The sequence below is a fragment of the Haliotis rufescens genome, unplaced genomic scaffold (assembly GCF_023055435.1).
Source record: "Haliotis rufescens isolate VD_foot unplaced genomic scaffold, xgHalRufe1.0.p SCAF_9, whole genome shotgun sequence".
Taxonomy (NCBI): domain Eukaryota; kingdom Metazoa; phylum Mollusca; class Gastropoda; order Lepetellida; family Haliotidae; genus Haliotis; species Haliotis rufescens.
This window is the reverse complement of record NW_025964383.1, coordinates 18,673,252-18,692,023: the sequence shown is the minus strand read 5'-3', so window position 1 is coordinate 18,692,023 and position 18,772 is coordinate 18,673,252. Positions and strand designations below refer to the sequence as shown.

General features: G+C 40.6%; 1 protein-coding gene across 2 annotated transcripts in view; it reads right to left on the bottom strand.

Annotated features, from left to right (window-relative positions):
* Positions 1–812: 812 nt before the first annotated feature.
* Positions 813–18,772, bottom strand: part of LOC124145941 (laccase-2-like) — a 33,460-nt gene continuing 15,500 nt past the window's right edge. For both annotated transcript variants that reach the window (XM_048390920.1, XM_048390921.1), the window contains exons 3-10: positions 11,056–11,222; positions 9,904–10,154; positions 8,417–8,654; positions 7,548–7,725; positions 6,203–6,484; positions 4,655–4,840; positions 2,834–2,981; positions 813–1,700 (exon numbers count right to left, since the gene is read on the bottom strand). In XM_048390920.1, the coding sequence (XP_048246877.1) occupies positions 1,444–1,700; positions 2,834–2,981; positions 4,655–4,840; positions 6,203–6,484; positions 7,548–7,725; positions 8,417–8,654; positions 9,904–10,154; positions 11,056–11,222 (1,707 nt within the window). In that variant the 3' untranslated portion in view covers positions 813–1,443. The remainder of the gene's footprint in view (positions 1,701–2,833; positions 2,982–4,654; positions 4,841–6,202; positions 6,485–7,547; positions 7,726–8,416; positions 8,655–9,903; positions 10,155–11,055; positions 11,223–18,772) is intronic.

The window sequence follows — 18,772 nt, the reverse complement described above, 5'->3', positions numbered from 1 at the left end:
CAAATCTCAGCCCGAAGTTCTTTACAAATGATATACTGCACACTGAGGACTGGATTTCATAACTCTATCATTATACAGTGAACCCGAGCGTTGGGATTCAAACCACCGACGCCTGTCTACATGACAAAAGTGGAAGGTCTAACCAAAATTAATATAACGATGACATCTTTGAGATGGCTGTACACCTCGCTTCAGAAACGCTGTGCACTGAACACGTACAATCATCTTCCCATGTAACAGATTTCCAGCACACAAACCAAACCGATCCCCAACCCCACCCCATCTCCCCGTAATAACATGTAGGTTATATTTTTTTCATTACACCTCTCCCTATAATACATGAGCAGTCCTTAAATAATGTTTAAATTTTAATATTGTTTTAAAAACATGTGTCCGTTTTTCATGCCCAACCCCCACACACCCCTACAGTGTGATAAATCTCCCCCCCCCCCCTCTTCCTGTGTCCTTTTTTCATGACCACCCAGCATCTTAGTCCCCCCCTGCCAGCCAAACATCCGACCATCCCACCCCCTCCAATCCCCAATAATAAATTACCTGTCCCTAGCTACAATAAAATTCGATGTAAATGAAATAAATTCTGATCTTCTTCAACAGCAAGTACTGTACCAGCGTATCTGCATGACCACTGAGAAAAACGCCTTGTGAATTCTTAATTAGTAACAGCGGCTGGTTAACCTCGAATTTACTATCCTGCCTGGTATAGAGCGGGTATATTTCATGTTGAATGTACATTGATGGATTTTGACAGAATAAAAATATGCAGAAATACTACATATGACAGAATAAATTGGTACTTTGGATGGTGTATGTTGGATTTCTTTCGTAATATGTGTAAATGTATGACAGAATAAAAATATGGAGAAACCCATGTTTCAATATTTTCTTTTCTTGACTAATGTCTGAAAAGTGGGGTATATGTGGGTGATATCATTCCGATGAAGAGTTAGGTAGATGTAATAGTGCAGTGCATTCAATCATGTCTTTCATTTGTTTAAGCTGGCTGGAGATTGACCAATATTTCAGTGTCGGCGCCAAGACCACGTGACACTGATCACTTCCCCCTTGACCAGTGTCTCGCTCGCCATTTTGAGACAAGTCGATGATTATGAGTCAGAGTGTTAGGCAGATATATTGGCTTTGTAACGTCTTAATGTTATTTTTTCACGACTGGCAAAATTATAAACCTTATAGCACGTGCTCAATGAAGAAGGAAGGTTAGTAAAGTTTGCCAGTGTAAAACAATATTTTTTTTGTTCTATTTACCTGTCAACTACTTTTTGTTGTATTGCCAAAATGAGCCTAAAATAAACTGAAAATCGTTATATGTTAGCTTTCACCAGTATTATTTATGGCATTTGTTATTTTTCTTGTTTTTTTTGCAAATTGTATTCAGAAGCTTGTAAGTTGTGAGTTCAGTGGCATCTAAATGTAGAAATGGCTATATACGACTACGAATATACACCACAATGCTGGTAGCCACAACGATTCTTCATTAAGTCCAGCTCCGCTCACGGGGCACCTGGGCTCCTCCTCCTCCTCCTCCCCCGTGTACTCCCAGTTCCCACACCGGGGGAAGTGTTTTGGGGGTCGGGGCATCTGATTCAGCTCCCCCACCTGTACGATGAGACCCATCCCGATTGACACGTGGAAGTCGATGTGGCAGTGCATCAGCCAGAACCCTGAATAACAGAAATAAAGAATAACATATCCAAACGTATCCAAGCCCTCCACATTATCATCGTGCATCATCTACCATAACATATTGAGCATGTATCCCCCACCCGAAATATAGAGACCACCTACATAGGTTATCTGCATTTATTGTGATGTTCGTGGACCACCTACATTGGTTATTTGCAATTAATGTGATGTTCGTCGACCACCTACATGGGGTATCTGCAATTAATGTGATGTTCGTCGACCACCTACATGAGTTATCTGCAATTATTGTAGTGTTCGTCGACCACCTACATCGGTCATCTGCAATTATTGTGATGTTCGTGGACCACCAACATGGGTTATCTGCAATTATTGTGATGTTCGAGGACCACCTACATGGGTTATCTGCAATTATTGTGATGTTCGTGAACCACCTAAATGGGTTATCTGCAATTATTGTGATGTTCGTGGACCACCTACATGGGTTATCTGCAATTATTGTGATGTTCGTGGACCACCTACATGGGTTATCTGCAATTATTGTGATGTTCGTGGACCACCTACATGAGTTATCTGCAATTATTGTGATGTTCGTGGACCACCTACATGGGTTATCTGCAATTATTCTGATGCTCATTGACCACTTATCCGGGTCATCTGCAATTGTTTCTGATACCCGTAGACCACCTATCAGGATTATCCTCAATTGTTGCGATATCCGTAGATTACCTCCCCGGATTATCTGCAATTAATCTGATGCACATGGACAACCTATCCGAATTGCTTCTGATTAATCTGATGCACATGGACATGCTATTCGAATTATTCCCGATTAATCTGATGCACATGGACAACCTATCCGAATTATTCCCGATTAATCTGATGCACATGAACAACCTATCCGAATTGCTTCTGATTAATCTGATGCACATGGACATGCTATTCGAATTATTCCCGATTAATCTGCTGCACATGGACAACCTATCCGAATTGCTTCTGATTATTCTGATGCTCGTGGACCACCTACCGGGTTTATTATCATGAAATCATCCACTCGTGGACCACCTACCAAGGTTATCAGCATGAAATCATCCACTCGTGGACAACCTACCAGGATTATCAGCATGAAATCATACGCTCGTGGGCCACCTACCTGGGTTATCAGCATGAAACCTGATGACTGTATACCCTCCATCCGGAACCGTTACAGTGTCTTTAGCTATAGGTGTTTCCAGGTTCCTTTCAATCTGACCATCTGCATCCATCTGTTTGATCTCCTCTAAAGAGGTTGACTCGTTGACCTGGTTAATAGGATCTCTGAATATCAGGGGAACATCACCGTGACATAGTGTAGAAATAGGACCTTGTAATTTGCTTTTCGGTGTATGATCAATTCATATTTCTGCTAACTCCAAACATACTAGACATATAAGGACCATTTGAACCAGTTCATTCTTCTGAGGGGCGGTCGGGTAGCCTAGTGGTTAAAGCGTTCGCAAGTCACGCCGAAGACCCGGGTTCGATTCCCGACATGGGTACAATGTGTGGAGCCCATTTATGGTGTCCCCCGACGTAATATTGCTGGAATATTGCTTAAAGCGGCGTAAAAACATACTCACTCACTCACTCATTTTTCTGAGGTTCGTAAGTCACATTAATGTCACCATTTATTGAATAAAAGAAGGAACTTTGGAAATGTTTGTTTGTTGTTTAACAATTGTAATTCTAATAATCGTGCTGTACCAGACAATCACGTTGTTGATAGCCACGCCATCGGGTACGATGTCACGAAGTCCCAATTTGAGTCACCGAGCCTGACCACTCAATCCATTATGTGGGAGACCCGTGAAGATTCGGGGTAGAATAGGTCTTCAGCAACCTATGAGTGTGTGTGAGTTGGGGTTTAACGTCGCTTTTAACAGTATTCCAGTTATATCACGGCGTGTCAGCTGAATGTGGGAGGAAAGCCCGACGTGATGGAGGTCTCAGACGTTTACCGAACACGGGTATGGTGCTGACTTGCCGTAACAAGCGACTATGCTTGTCGTAAGAGGCGACTAATGTGATCAGGTGGTCAGGCTCGCTGACTTGGTGCGGCGTTAAACAACAAACAACCAACATTATGTGGGAACTATTTAATCCGAAATCCTAACACGATGTTTTTCGGAAGTGAGATTAATCCCAAATAAGTTTCTTACTTATTTAAAGAGATTACAACACGAGTGTCAGTCAGATAGCATTTATAGTATCTAACGAGCAAAAGCAGCATTAATACATAACACAACGGTCATGAATACTGTACCTTACTGTTTGACAGAAGCACGAAAAACGTATCAATGACCAATGAAAAACGTATCAATCAGAAAAGAAGTCCCTCATAATCGGACATTAGGTGATCACCATATCATTGAGTAGCCAATCGCGGACCTGGAATTTGATCTCACACATATGATTGATACCAATTATCTCAAATCCTTTTCTCACCCATAGGTCTATGAGCAAGGTCATTCTTAAACTCTACAACAACGTTCATAACCTCTACTAAGCTATGAGTGAGTGAGTATGGTTTTACGCCGCATTTAGCAATATTCCAGCAATATCACGGCGGGAGACACTAGAAATGGGCACCTTCTACCCATGTCGGGAATCGAACCCGGGTCTTTGACGTGACGAGCGAACGCTTTAACCAATAGGCTAACCGACCGCCCACTAAGGAATGCGGGTGGTGCTTTATAGCTAACTGTTCGTTATAGCTAAATTTAGTGATTTGAAACAAACTTCCGAAACGGCATCATTTACAAACGATCATCCGTTGTTGACAGGCGTTTATTGTTTGTTTGTATATATTATGCATAACTTTAGTTCGTCACGATATGGCCTCAAAACTGCCGATGTGACTATAAATCATAACTCACTCACTCACTACAAACGATCTAATGGATACTGTCACTGACAGCTTCATATTATGGCTCACCCTGTCCATAGCGACCACCCGGAAGTGATGGCCATGTAGATGTATGGGGTGGTTGGCGTTGAAGGCGACGCCTTCATCAATGAGCACCATCTCCACGGTGTCGTCCAGGTCCACCTTGATGATGTGGATACACTCACAGAACTCCTGGCTGCAGTTCCTGGTGTTGTGGGGGCCGCAGAAACTGTCCTACAGGAAAAGGTATCCGGACTATAACGTTCCAATGTCTTCATGACCTTGTGTTTTAATAATGATCCTGTTTATTTGCAGCATAGAGTCTCTGGGATGGTAAGAACAGACATGTCCTACGGGAGGAGACATCTGGACCTTACAAGATCTATATAACCTCATGTGTGGATAATGATCCTGTTTATTTGCAGCATAGAGTCTCTGGGATGGTAAGAACAGACATGTCCTACGGGAGGAGACATCTGGACCTTACAAGGTCTACATAACCTCATGTGTGGATAATGATCCTGTTTATTTCCAGCATAGAGTCTCTGGGATGGTAAGAACAGACATGTCCTACGGGAGGAGACATCTGGACCTTACAAGATCTACATAACCTCATGTGTGGATAATGATCCTGTTTATTTCCAGCATAGAGTCTCTGAGATGGTAAGAACAGACATGTCCTACGGGAGGAGGTATGTGGGCTAAAGCGTTCCTTTTTATATTTACGATTTCTTCTTTGGTCGATGTATTTTAAGGCATACTTTGTAGTTTTTCGTGCCAAAGAAACAGTACTAGTGAAAATGTAATATGTTCCCGAAAATGGTGAAAAATGGTTTTGTAGTGTTCCAGAAAAAACCCAAAAAAACCAGACATGCTTCTCCTTCTGACGAAATAATGTTTTGAGGGTCTCCAAGTGTGTTGAAGTGCTGTCTGAAAAACATATTTTTTCTCAAATATAAAACCCAACGAATCCCAAAAATATGAAACAGTTGATGTTTCACATAGAAGACATCATGCCATTCATGTTTCGTCAAGCTGGATGAGGAAAACACTGCAGGGCAAAAGAAAATGTCACCCACGTTTGATGGTGGCTAAACATGAAGTTCACAAGAAATGGTTAATCGATGGTGATCTATGTGATACGGGTACCACAGCTGTGCTTTTGACCTTGTGTTTTCAGTGTTTCGGCGACTGTCTTCATGGAATCCTTTTATGGCCATTTTTTTTCATACTATCTTGAAATTTCAACTTAAGTCTTCTATATCTTGAAATTTCAACTTAGAATCTTGAAATTTCAAGACAGCATCTTAAAATTTCAACTAAGTATCTTGAAATTTCAAGACAGCATCTTGAAATTTCAACTTACAATGTAGTATCTTGATATTTCAACTTCTTTATCTTGAAGTTTCAACTTAGTATCTTGAAATTTCAAGGTAGTATCGAAAAAACAAAAAAACAAAAAAACAAATGGCCCTAAAAGGCTTCCGTAGCCTAGTAACATTTTGATGACATTTTTATTTTGTTTTTGTCAAATCCAGTTTTCAAGTGTATACTTTTTTTTGCCCCGCAGTTAAGTAAATGTTTGTTTTAACTCACCTTGGGTATATCAGCAAACTGGGACAGTGGCGGGGATGGCGGTTGACTATTGCTGATATGATTCATCTGTGGTAAATACAGCCTTTTATCCATGTTAACGGCAGCCAAGGGATAGAAATCTTTATGATGGAACACATAGTTGTCTATTGTGTAGAAGTCCATGGCAGTGTAAAACTTCTTATCGGGCACCTGTTTCATGTGGAGGGGGTCTGCCAGGGTGGTGTTCAGCCAGGACACGGGGGTCAGTTCAGGGGAGCCTTTTTTGTTCCAGGGGTTCAACAGCTAAAACATAGATTATTCAATACAATATACAGCTTGAAACCGTATAGTTCACAATGAACCTTAAATTATCGGTTACATTAGTGAGCGTGAATATGGTTAAGCACATTTAGCAATATTCCAGCAATATCATCGCGGGGGAAACCAGAAATTCGCTTCACAAATGGTATCCATGTGCGGAATCAAACCCGGGACTTTTTAACGCTTTAACCACTAGGCTACCCTACCCTTGACAAGGACAGGGAGAGGGTGGTGACTCATTGTTGTTTACCGCCGCAATCAGCGGTATTCCAGCTATTTCACGTCACCATGTAAGTGGTCGAACCTGGACCAAGGAAACCAGTGGATGATCCACAGCAACGGAACGTGATGAGAAGCAACAGAGCTACCCGATTCAATTTAGATTCTTCTTCAGCTGATAAGTAAAGAGGTGATAGAAACCTATTTTAAACTCAGTTCAATTCAGGGAAGGGAAGAGGAAGCTGCCTTTCGGGAAGGTTTCGGACCTGCTTCACAGTCTATAGGAAACATTTCAGGCATGTACACAGATATTGAAGAGATATATACACATGCTCACAATTATAGTCACCCATTTACTAACAAGCATTACATCTAAGGGTTACAATAATTATCAGCATGGGTATACTCGAGAAACGGACTGAGCCCTCAAATGCAGGTATTTCTGGACGTCTCTGGTGTAGAAGTGTTACCATTCGCATAAAGAAAGGGTATGTTTTTGCATCAGAGTTTATAGCAGACAATCCATTGATTGATATTATAATCACACGCCGACAGTTGCGTCCCTTGGGCATGCCAGAAACCTATTATTGTGGGTTCGAATCTCTTTTCGCCCGATTTTGTTTCTAGATTTGTCAGCACCATACCCGTGCTCGTGGGCTTCACCGAAGTGGTAAACGTCTGAAACCTGCATCACTTCGAGCTTTCCTCCCACATTAAGCTGACACGCTGTGATATAACTGGAATACTGTTAAAAGCGGCGTTGAACCCAACTCACTCACTCACTAGTATAGTTTGCAGTCATGTATGTGACCTCTGTCGTGATTACCTTCCCTCCTCTCCGCCCACTCTCATAGTCTGAAGGTCCACTCGGTTCCGTCTCTGTGGCGTTCTCATACCTCAAGATGGCCAACTGTTTCGCTGACTTAACAGCGCAGTCTGCCATACCTCGACTTCGAATCCAGTAGTTGTCAACTGCCTTGTCAGCGTCCAGTATGAAGTCGTACCTACCAACACAGACAATACATTCCATACAAGATTGAGTGTTAAGGGTAAACCATAAACTATTCTGGTTTGGGCGTTGGAGACATTTTTCTGTCAAAGCTTCGTGAGAAAACATACAATTTCTTTTCCGGAAAAAGAGAAGCATAATACAGTGGACAAATAGATTTCTTTTATTAAAACCCGAGGCACACTTATTATTTGCATTATTTTCTACAACAGACGCTCGGTCACTAAAGTCCCTGAATTACATTCAAGCACTTAATGTGCAGGTTCGATTGGGAAGTATGGAATGGTTGCTAAAACAATTGACATAAAGAGATCTCATATAGGTGTAACATGTCTTTTGAATGTCTAAGAAGGGATACTTAGGTGTTATGGTTAAAAGTTGCAGAACCCATTTCAGAATTAGATAGCAATTGATTTTCCATGATTATTATTATTTGCAGATTAAAATAAAAAATGCAGCAAAGAGGGTTTGGGTGATCCTGGTCAGGCTGGTTAGGCTCATCGTCAGCTCAGGGCCCTTGCCCCTCCACACGCAGCCCAGACAGCGAATGTGCCTTCTCCCAGGAAGCCCTGCCTAGTCAAACCCACCTAGGACGTTGCGGAGAATGTGAAGACTCCCCAACACTACACCTTTATTATTAAATATGTCACCAGATACTTCTGCTTTCAAAACCACAACCATGGTACCTCTCTCCCGCGAAGATGTTGAAAGAGCTGACAACGACAGGGTGGTGTGGCACACCATCCGTGGCAATCATGATGATGTCGTGGTGGTCCACGGAGACCTGGATGGGGCAGTTCAGGATGCCGTTGCTGATGACGCGGAAGCGGTACTTCTGGTCCTTCCTGACATTGAACACAGAATACGGGGTGTAGATTGTCTCGTTGGTGTCTGAAGTCGGGAACTCATGGAACGCTCCCCGACCTGGAAACAAAATTATGAGAGTAAACTTCTTCATATCTGTGTGAATACAGGTTATTTTATGAACAATGTATGTAAATTTATGGAAAAGGAAACTTACAACGGTCAAATTATATGGCAAAAATGAAAAACAACAGGCATCTCAATATATAAGAATACTACACGATAAATCGCAAAAAACAATCAAGAACGAAGTGTGGTTTATTTCTCGATAATACATTGTTCTATCATGGCGTCATTTCTGGAGATTCGAACATGCGCTCGCAACTTGATGACGTCGTATATCGGACGACCTTATTTTTGAGAGGGGAGTGCCTTGTGAGGTGTTCCCCATAGATGTAGCTGGGTAACGCGATGGCCGACCGGTCGCATCCAAAAACTGGAGAGGTATTGGAGAAAAGGTACAGGTAACCGACGTGAGGATTGTGAAAATATGTGGGAAATACCCACATGTGCATTAAATGAACTTGTCCGACATAGCTTGGTTCGGATTATATTGAGTGAGTCATCATTATTTGAATATTGGAAATGTTTTTAAAGCTTGAATTGTTTTTGTCATTCTTATAGAGGCTGTACTTAATGTTGATATAGCATATGAAAATAACGACTCGTGGTCGTTGTTTATTGTACAATAAAAGACTGCAGGAAGTACTAACCACTCGGGGCTGCGCCCCTCATGGTTTATTCTCCTTGCAGTGCGTTATTGCAAGATAAACAACTCTCACTCGCTCTTCATTTATTAATTAACGTGCCTGTATACTGCCTTCCATAAATCATATCAACATGTACCCAGTAAGCTTCTGTATGGTCTGGGGGGCACGGGTGGCCCAGTGGCCCTGTGGTCTAAGGCCCTGCGCTGGTTTGAGTACCAGAAATCTATTGTCCTTAGTTCGAACCCAAGATTCGCCTCTGGTTCTTTTCGATGTCTAATTGTTGGGAATCTCCACGAAATGTATTCAATTTGCTATAAAGTGACAACAGTTTTTCCAGCGAGTAAGGACATGGGTGGGTGGGTGTTTTGAGACCCTCATTAATGATTGCGTCCCTTTGTCACTACACGATACGATTATGAGGGGCTTGGTCAGTGGTCTGTCAGCACCTCTCCCTGATCGCGTGTTTCAGCACGGGTAGACGCCTACTATCTGCATCCTTTTCCTCCCACACCAAGCTGACGTGCCATGATATTACTGTAATAACTGTGGAAAGCGGCACTTAACCAAACAGTAATGACTGATTGAAGATATGACGCTACCGTTGATGAGCATAGATGCGGGTTTGTTGTCGTATCCTGCGTGATGGTGGCCGGCAAACCTGTTGATGGTCAGTTCAACAAGCCAGTCATGTACTATCATGGTGTGTTCAGGAAGGTCATGGTCATACAGGTGTGAGGATGGGTCACGTGACGGAGGTTCCCGTATAATCAGCGCCCCGAACAGACCGTCGGAGCGTTGGACGCCAGCATGACCGTGCCAGAAGTGAGTGCCTCGGTTACCGGCCTTGAACCTGCAGGATCACACAAGATGAACAGTTACGGTTATGGAATAACAATAACAAAAACATTAACAACAACAACAACAATAAGAAGAACAAAAATAAATAAATAAATAAATAAATAAATAAATAAATAAATAAATAAATAAATATATGAATGAATGAATAAATAAATAAATAAATAAATAAATAAATAAATAAATAAATAAATAAATAAAATAGTTATGCGCTATGATCCATCCGTTCAAGCATGCTCAAAGGGCTATAATGTACCTATGTATGATAATGACACTTACAGGAAAAATGGAGAATGAGAAATATGGACACAATCTCTGATAACTTTGTGATACATACAAAATGTAACCCCAAACACATTTCGCTTTTATTCCTTGCCTGTTTCTGTCAGTATGTATCGATTTAACAATAGCATCGTGGTTCTATATTGATATTCACGAATGATATTACAAAACTGATCGACAATTACCTGAACATCTAAGTGCAGAGTATCTGTTCCTCAAAACTGACAAGCGTGCAGAGCATGCTTTACTGTGTGAATATTGGCGCTATACAAGTGAATATTTTATTATTATTAATAATAAAAGTATAGTTAACCAGATTACACGGTATCTGGTGCATTACGTTACAACGCACCTGTCCTGGAACTTTGAGTAATCTGACTCTCTACTATAAGACAGGGGTGGATCCAGCAGGTCTCTTGGCCAGAAAATATATATTGTGTACTACGCAACAACGCACCTGTCCTGGAACTTGGAGTAAGCTGACACTCTACTATAAGACAGGGGTGAATCCAGCAAGTCTCTTGACTAGAACATACATATTGTGTACTACGCAACAACGCACCAGCAGGTCTCTTGACTAGAACATATATATTGTGTACTACGCAACAACGTACCTGTACTGGAACTTGGAGTGAGCTGTTATTGGGCACTGGGTTACCATGCTGACACCATCATGATGTTGATAACCTTTCTGGAAGACTCCGTGCCAGTGGATGGTGGTCCCCTCAGAACCTTCCATCTTGTTGTGCACGTTGACAACGACCATGTCGTTCTGACAAACCTTGGGATAAGAGAAACAGTTGGCGTGAACATAACCAACAGAGGTGAACGTTAAAAAACCCTACATAGTTCAATATAACCGTTACTATAGCCTAGTGATCAAAGCTGAGTGTCCTCCCCCATCTTATTGTTTTTATGTTATCTTTCAATACATGTGTTATGTTCCTTATATTTGATATATACTATACGGAATCCCTTTTTCATATAATACTGTTTTTAAAATAGTCGATGTTTAGGCCTTAATTTCCCTCAATTCAGCAGCTCCAGAAACAGCGTATGAATACAGTATTTGAGTGAACCGTCCTTCTTGTCATAAAGTGCCAAATCATTGCAACAACGGCATCGGGAAATCCCTTATATAGACAATAGGAAGTATAGTCAATGGTTTAGTGAGAAAGCAGGCATTGAATCGACGTATGGAGATTAAAAATAGTTCCTGCTTGGTGACCTATTTGCATATTTATCGGATCGTGATGCAAGTTTATCGGATTGGATTATCGCATCAATAACACGATCCATTACATGTTAAACCATAATATAACATAGCTTGTTATTATACCGTACAGATCCACGTGAATATAGCCAAACTGACTAGACGACCTACATATTGTGAGATGTGACACCGCGTATGCAGTTACTGAAAGGGGAGTAACTCTTGACGAGGCTGAATGGTTTCAGTATCGGTAGCCAATGAGTGGCACGTTGAACAAAGACTAGTGCATAGTTTAGTACCCGAATTATTTTGTATGGCATTTTTTACCAGTACGACAACCATGTGTGCTATGTCTCCTCCAGCAGCACCACGGCAAAACAAGCATGGGACGCTGTGGATATATTCTGCCCAGAACCACGACGGGGAAGACAGATATGGGACATTGGATCTATTCTGCCTTGAATCAATTTGGGAAGACGGATATGGTACATTGGATCTATTCTGCCTTGAATCAGTATGGGAAGACAGATACGGGACATTGGATCTATTCTGCCTTGACTCACTATGGGAAGACAAATACGGGACATTGGATCTATTCTGCCTTGACTCACTATGGGAAGACAAATACGGGACATTGGATCTATTCTGCCTTGAATCACTATTGGAAGACGTGCATGTGGGTTTATTCTGCTCTCTGTCCCCACGGTAAGACAAGAATAGCACAGGGTGGATGTATTCTACTCTGTATCCGCACAGGAAGAGGTTTATTCTACCTCCGTTTTATTACGAAATGAATGAGTTGGGTTTAACGCCGCTTCGAACAGTCTTTCAGTTATATTGCGGTGGGTCAGCTTACTGTATGTAGAGCCTCAAGTGGTGCAGATCATTGACGGAGACCAGGTGCTGGAGACCGAACCTCCGAATAGTACATTATATGAAGTTACTCGACTAAGTGACACAACTCTCAGTTGAAGCCTTAGATCATTCCCTTGCTCCCCACGCTGGATACAGCATCTGTCATGTGTATAACAGATCTCGCGAGATTTCCGAAGTTAAGACGCCCGCCTGACTCGCCAGACACGAATGTCAGCATTTAACCCAAATACAAATTGAGCAATCTGAAGGACACACACAATGATTTATGATACCATGACGTCCTTACAGGTATCACAAGCGACTGCTTTTTATGTGACAGGGTGAAAGTGTAAATGTCACTCAAAATGATGCCCTTTCATCTGAATATAGTGACCCCACTATGTGTTAAGCTATCGGAGAACTGGCTAGATGCGGGCGCCGTTTCCTGTATATATTTTGATGCATGTCATCGTATCCCAATTGCGTAGATCGGTGCTCTTGTTGTCAATAACTGGATTGTCTGGTCCAGACTGGATTATTTACGAACCACCGTCATATAGCTGGTATATTGCTGAGTGCGGCGTTAAACAACAAACAAACAAAACACCTTCCAACAATGATAAATTAAACTCATATTTCTATATTTTCTGTTATATTTATAACATAATGTGATTCATAATTTAATTATTGCGTTGCTTTCTTCCCTGTCATTCAATGTACATGTTCAACCCCCTAAACTTTTAATATTTCATTTTTCACAAATGGCTACGTTAGTGAGTTGCCTAGATCTCTCGTTACCTACTCACACGAACAGATTAAAATAATTTGTTTTACTATCATATTTCTATTTATCTAATTCATAATACGAAATTGATAATTCATTTATCACAGTATAGATCATATTCGTTTATATCACTATCTGATGCTAAGGTTTTATTGCAGAAATTATAATTAATTCAAAATGTAGAAAGCTACACAATTTGCCATTATTTGACTTTTAAACTGTACAAAGTATAATAAAATGATCAGAATGCCAGTAACGGGTAGTATTTAAGAAAGAAATATTTGTCGATAAGTCCCATTTTTCAGATATGCCCTTCAGTAGTATTATTGTATATCTCCAAAGAGAGGTTTACATTGTAGTTATCATTATTTGTGGATAATTCAAAAAGCAACATAGAAAATATATATGCTACCATGACGAAAGAATACAGAGTATACTTAACTCGCAATTCTCCAAAAGAGATTTCAAATCACAATAACATATCTGATATAAAGAGAGGTGGTAATGATTTAATCTCTACATTGTGTCCTTGTTCGTGAGCCCTTGACTATTCAGCAAACAGCCCAAAACAGAAACTCCACAACATATCCGATTACACTGATTTAGGCTGTCCCATTTCTCTATGCGATACTGACGCCCGTTCGTCTGATTTAAACATATTTTATTCAGATTGAAATGGATTGGGAACAAGTTATCCAACTTAGGACTCCCTCTCTCGTCTCCCAGACCATAGAGAATAAATTTAAAAGGAATCCAGCTCAAGTCTAGAACGATTTGGCAAGCCTAGATTGCCTCAATTCTATCCATGAAAGTAAGCATTAATAAAAAAATATTGTTCTTGTCTGCTTCAGACTATATTTTGTAGAAACATATTTTTAACTAAGAAAATTGTACTGACACCGGCGCTGTCCCTATTGGAGCTATTTATAAGAATTTCGAATTGTCGTCCATTGTTTGATGTCAATACATCGATGACAAGTGAGGATATCATAAAGTTATCGTTGATGCCGCGCTACACTATAATAAAAATTATAATCAAGTTGACTGGTGTGTACATTACTACAGTGAACATGTACATGATCATGCCCTAATAATCAAATGCCGTAATGTCAAATACTAATATATTATTGTGTGGTGAATTTAATTGGATCAGTGGTAACATGTGATATTAATATTCCATCAATTTCTCTCCTGGTTGGTCCATGTCTACAAAATGAACATAATACAATTAAAATGGAGCCTAGAACAATTCTTAATTTCAGGCTAGGGCTGTGGAAATCTAGACTTTCCCAATCATTATAGACTTGAGTTGGTCTCATTTTTCACATTATTCTCTTGGGTCAACGCCACAGCTCATACCATACACTAACAAGACCAGATTGCCCCCCGCCGGAGCTCCTGGATTTTGGTTATATCATCTTACATGGCCAACTCTGCTCTTAAGTAAACAAGAACCTAATCAGCGAGGGGTCCTTTATCATCCCTATGTGGCTGCTCATAAAAATCTGATATCTCTTCCCAAAGACCTGGTTAATAATATATTTTCTGCTGGATATTCGAAACAGAGTGAGTGAGTTGGTACTACATATGTTTACGGTTCTATTTTAAATGACTGCAGCGCTCCATTATGAAAACAAATTGTTTTAACGCCGCTCTCAGCAGTATTCCAGTGATATATGACGGCGGTCTGTTGTATATGAAATAAATGCAAATTGAATCTTGAATCTTGAAAGTTGTAACATTTCCGCTAATAAGTATCACATGCAGTATACAGTATATCAACTGCAATATACTGTATACAACATTCAGTATACAGTGTGTCGCGAGCTTTGCGCTGGGCTGGAGCACACATTTCCTACCCCTCTCCCTTCGGCAAACACCTCATGAGGATTGCAACGAGGTCACAGGTCAGGCGTGCACTCGTCAGTTGTCTAATGCGATCAAGAGTAGATCTTCCGGAAGACCACTGCACTAGAGGTATGTGGATTGTTGATGAGGTACTACGTGTTTGGAAATGGGAGTCGAACACTAAGCACTTTTAGAGAAGAGCTCACAATAAAACGTTATGGACTCTCGGACGGACTTGTGTTTTCATTTCAAGACTTACATGTATCAGGTTGAACTTCTACGACAGATGTAACTTGGTTACCGCTTTCTAACTGTAACATTAACTAAACTTTACGCCTTTTATACACATTTGTGATGGGGCGACAATGCGACAACGAGACATATTTTGACCTTGAAAATGTCGCGTTACGGCATCGTCGCCCTTTTGTAAAATAAAGAAAAGGATTATTCAAAGAGTGACAATGCAAACCCGCGACAATGCGACAAATGGCCAATTGTCGCGCTTTTGTTAATTTTGACACGTTTTGCTTGTTTTTGTAAGGGCGTCAATGCGACAATGCGACAACGCGACAATGTCCCTTCTATAGTGATCCGTGCAAATAAAACTGAGTTATGAAATGGAAGTCTGACATGCCAATTAAAAGATAAAGTGTTGCAGCTTCTGATTTCATAGATCTTCAAGAAGGATTATCAATAATGGGATGGGTGATGAGTTCAACTGCATGCCGAGTCTATATGTTGTGATTAACAATAATGCTCCGAGTCAATACATTTTGTCAAAATGTATGACATGTATTACGTGAATGAACATATTGTTTATACTCGTCCATGTTTTTGACGGACAATATAATTTACATGCTCGGTAAAAGTGAGGACGGGCATCATTGTGTGTTTCCGTGCTTTGTTCAGGTGAACAATTGACTTGTCCTTGCATGTGTTTGTGACGGGTGTCACTTGTGTGGCAGGATACGCTCACCTTTTCCCGAACACCCGTTGGATGGCCTGAACCAATTCGGATTTTAATCCCACATCAGTCTGTACACCGTGATGTAACTGAAATACTGTAGAGTTGAAAATGGTGTTTAATGCGATTACCGTATATATATATATATAGATATAGATATAGATATAGATATATAGGTAGATATATATATACAGATAGATATATATATACGCGTAGTGTGTTACTGCAACTGTTCAAATGTTGTGCAGTGCTGTTAGGAATATGTAAAAGAAAGCATATTCAATTATCCAATTGATTTGAATAGAATATACTTGCGTCAGTGTATTTTATTAACGCCCCAAAACCGTAATTTAAACACATATAATAACAGATCATATACACGCATGGTGCCTTGACTTACTGCTAACTTTAATAAGCCATCCCGGAATAAAATAGTTCCCCCCCCCCATGTTTTAGTATGTTTACAAGAAATGTATTCCAAACAATATCCACATTAGATGAGAAGATATTTTTCAGAATTACCTCAGTAAGTCAATTACAATGACAGAGCGTCGTATTACATTTACATCAAGTACAATACGTCAAAATGGCCGACACGATAAACGTGACGGGAGATATTCCCGAAGTTGTTAATTAACCTGTGGCTATTTCAAGCCTTTGTCATCACTGATCAATTGGCCGATCGTTGAAAGGTGATTGTAAAGATGTGTCCAATAGATACTAAGGTAAATTTATAGATTGCTGTAGATTGTCACTACAGTAGTATAGAACGGGTCCGCAGGAACCTTTTTTGGTTGATCTGGTTGATCCAGGCGGATGCGAAGGTGATTGGTTGATCCAAGTCACGTGATCGGATAGGATGACTCATGCATCAACAGCGCGTCGGGAAAGGGTGGGGAATGAAAGGTTTGTGTTTATAAGGCAGAAAAGAATTCATAAGAAAACAAAAGTAAAGGGTTATGAATAGAGCTAAATGTATAGCGTGCTGCTCTGAATAGACAAGCAGCCAGCCCAGTTTGAATTGAGCGCGCTTGACAACTCACGTGGCCTCGTCGTTTAACCCCGCGCTCGCTAGAGCGTGCGACCTGGTTTGATGAATACAGGGTGTGTGTTGAAAGTACATCATACCACAATAGAGACGGGTTGTGTCAACACGATATACGCCGGATAATGAAAAAAAAAATGTACGTCTAGCTAGATCAAATTCATCGTGTACAGTCTACACGTTGTACACCATGAACGTTAGACAACCTGTATGAAAAAAAACATAGAAGAAATAGATAAGACTATACAATCAGTTAGCTAGCAGTGTCGTTTAATTACATTTAGCGCGCAAGAACGAGGAAGTCACGTCACCCTGCATTGACTATAACGCTTAAGGCAGCCGTATTTTCTGCATACTATTGTGAACCATTTGTAAAGAATTATTCAGCCCTGTCCCGACTTACATAGTTGATGTTTCAATGCTAGGGTTTCCTTTTAACGCGATGACAAATAAGCCCTTGAGTTTTTAACCGTGTAACATGATGTGCACAGTTTTACTTCAGAACGTGCTATTTTGAAAATAGATAGAAAACTGATAAGTACATGTACCAGTGTGACGGCATGAAGCTAGGTTTGTTGGGAAAGTGATGGAAGCAATCTATAGGACATTTTCATGTTTACAATACTCACCCTTAATTCGAAGAGAGAACAGAGTTTATCATGGAAAATTGTTTGACGTGGAAAATGTTTTATTGGAAATATATGTCGAAGCAGGTTTATTAACAGCTAATGTATAGCAGAGAGACTAAGGGACCGACCGCCCATAACAATGTCAACATACCCCGGCCTTACAATTAATGTTAACATACCAGCCTCGCCTGAAGCTTCCCATTCATAAATTGTGTGACCAGTGTCCCGTATTCATGATATGTTAGGGAAGATGTGTTGTACATTTGTTATTTTTAAAAGGAGTTATTTCAGAGAGGCGGGACTGACCAACCGATCCCCGTCAGTCGCCGATAAGCATGGGTTACTGGGCCTGCTGCCTGTGGAAGCCAAAGGTGAAGACCATCAAGGATTATTTACCAGTGTGTATTGTAAAACCAAATTAAAATACACATACTGATCGCTTTTTTAACATACTCACAAGTGTGCTGTGAAGAAAAGAGTGTCTTCCAAGATTCCCTGCACGTGTAAGACAGTATAAACTCTACAGTAGTGTGGCCCGACAAACAGTTTTACTCTCGCCAGCAAACGGATTGGACGTGAACAACATGAAGAAAGCATCAGAGATTAGACTTGACCCTAGAGATATATTTAGGAAGACTACGTTGAGAAAATCACAACAGAGAAAGAAACCACAAGCAGCCAAGAAGTCGACGCTGAAGACAAAGAAGAGACAGGTAACACCTAAAATGAAAACGATGACAACCAAACAGGGATCGAAGACTTTTGAAGCAATCTATAGGACATTTTCATGTTTACAATACTCACCCTTAATTCGAAGAGAGAACAGAGTTTATCATGGAAAATTGTTTGACGTGGAAAATGTTTTATTGGAAATATATGTCGAAGCAGGTTTATTAACAGCTAATGTATAGCAGAGAGACTAAGGGACCGACCGCCCATAACAATGTCAACATACCCCGGCCTTACAATTAATGTTAACATACCAGCCTCGCC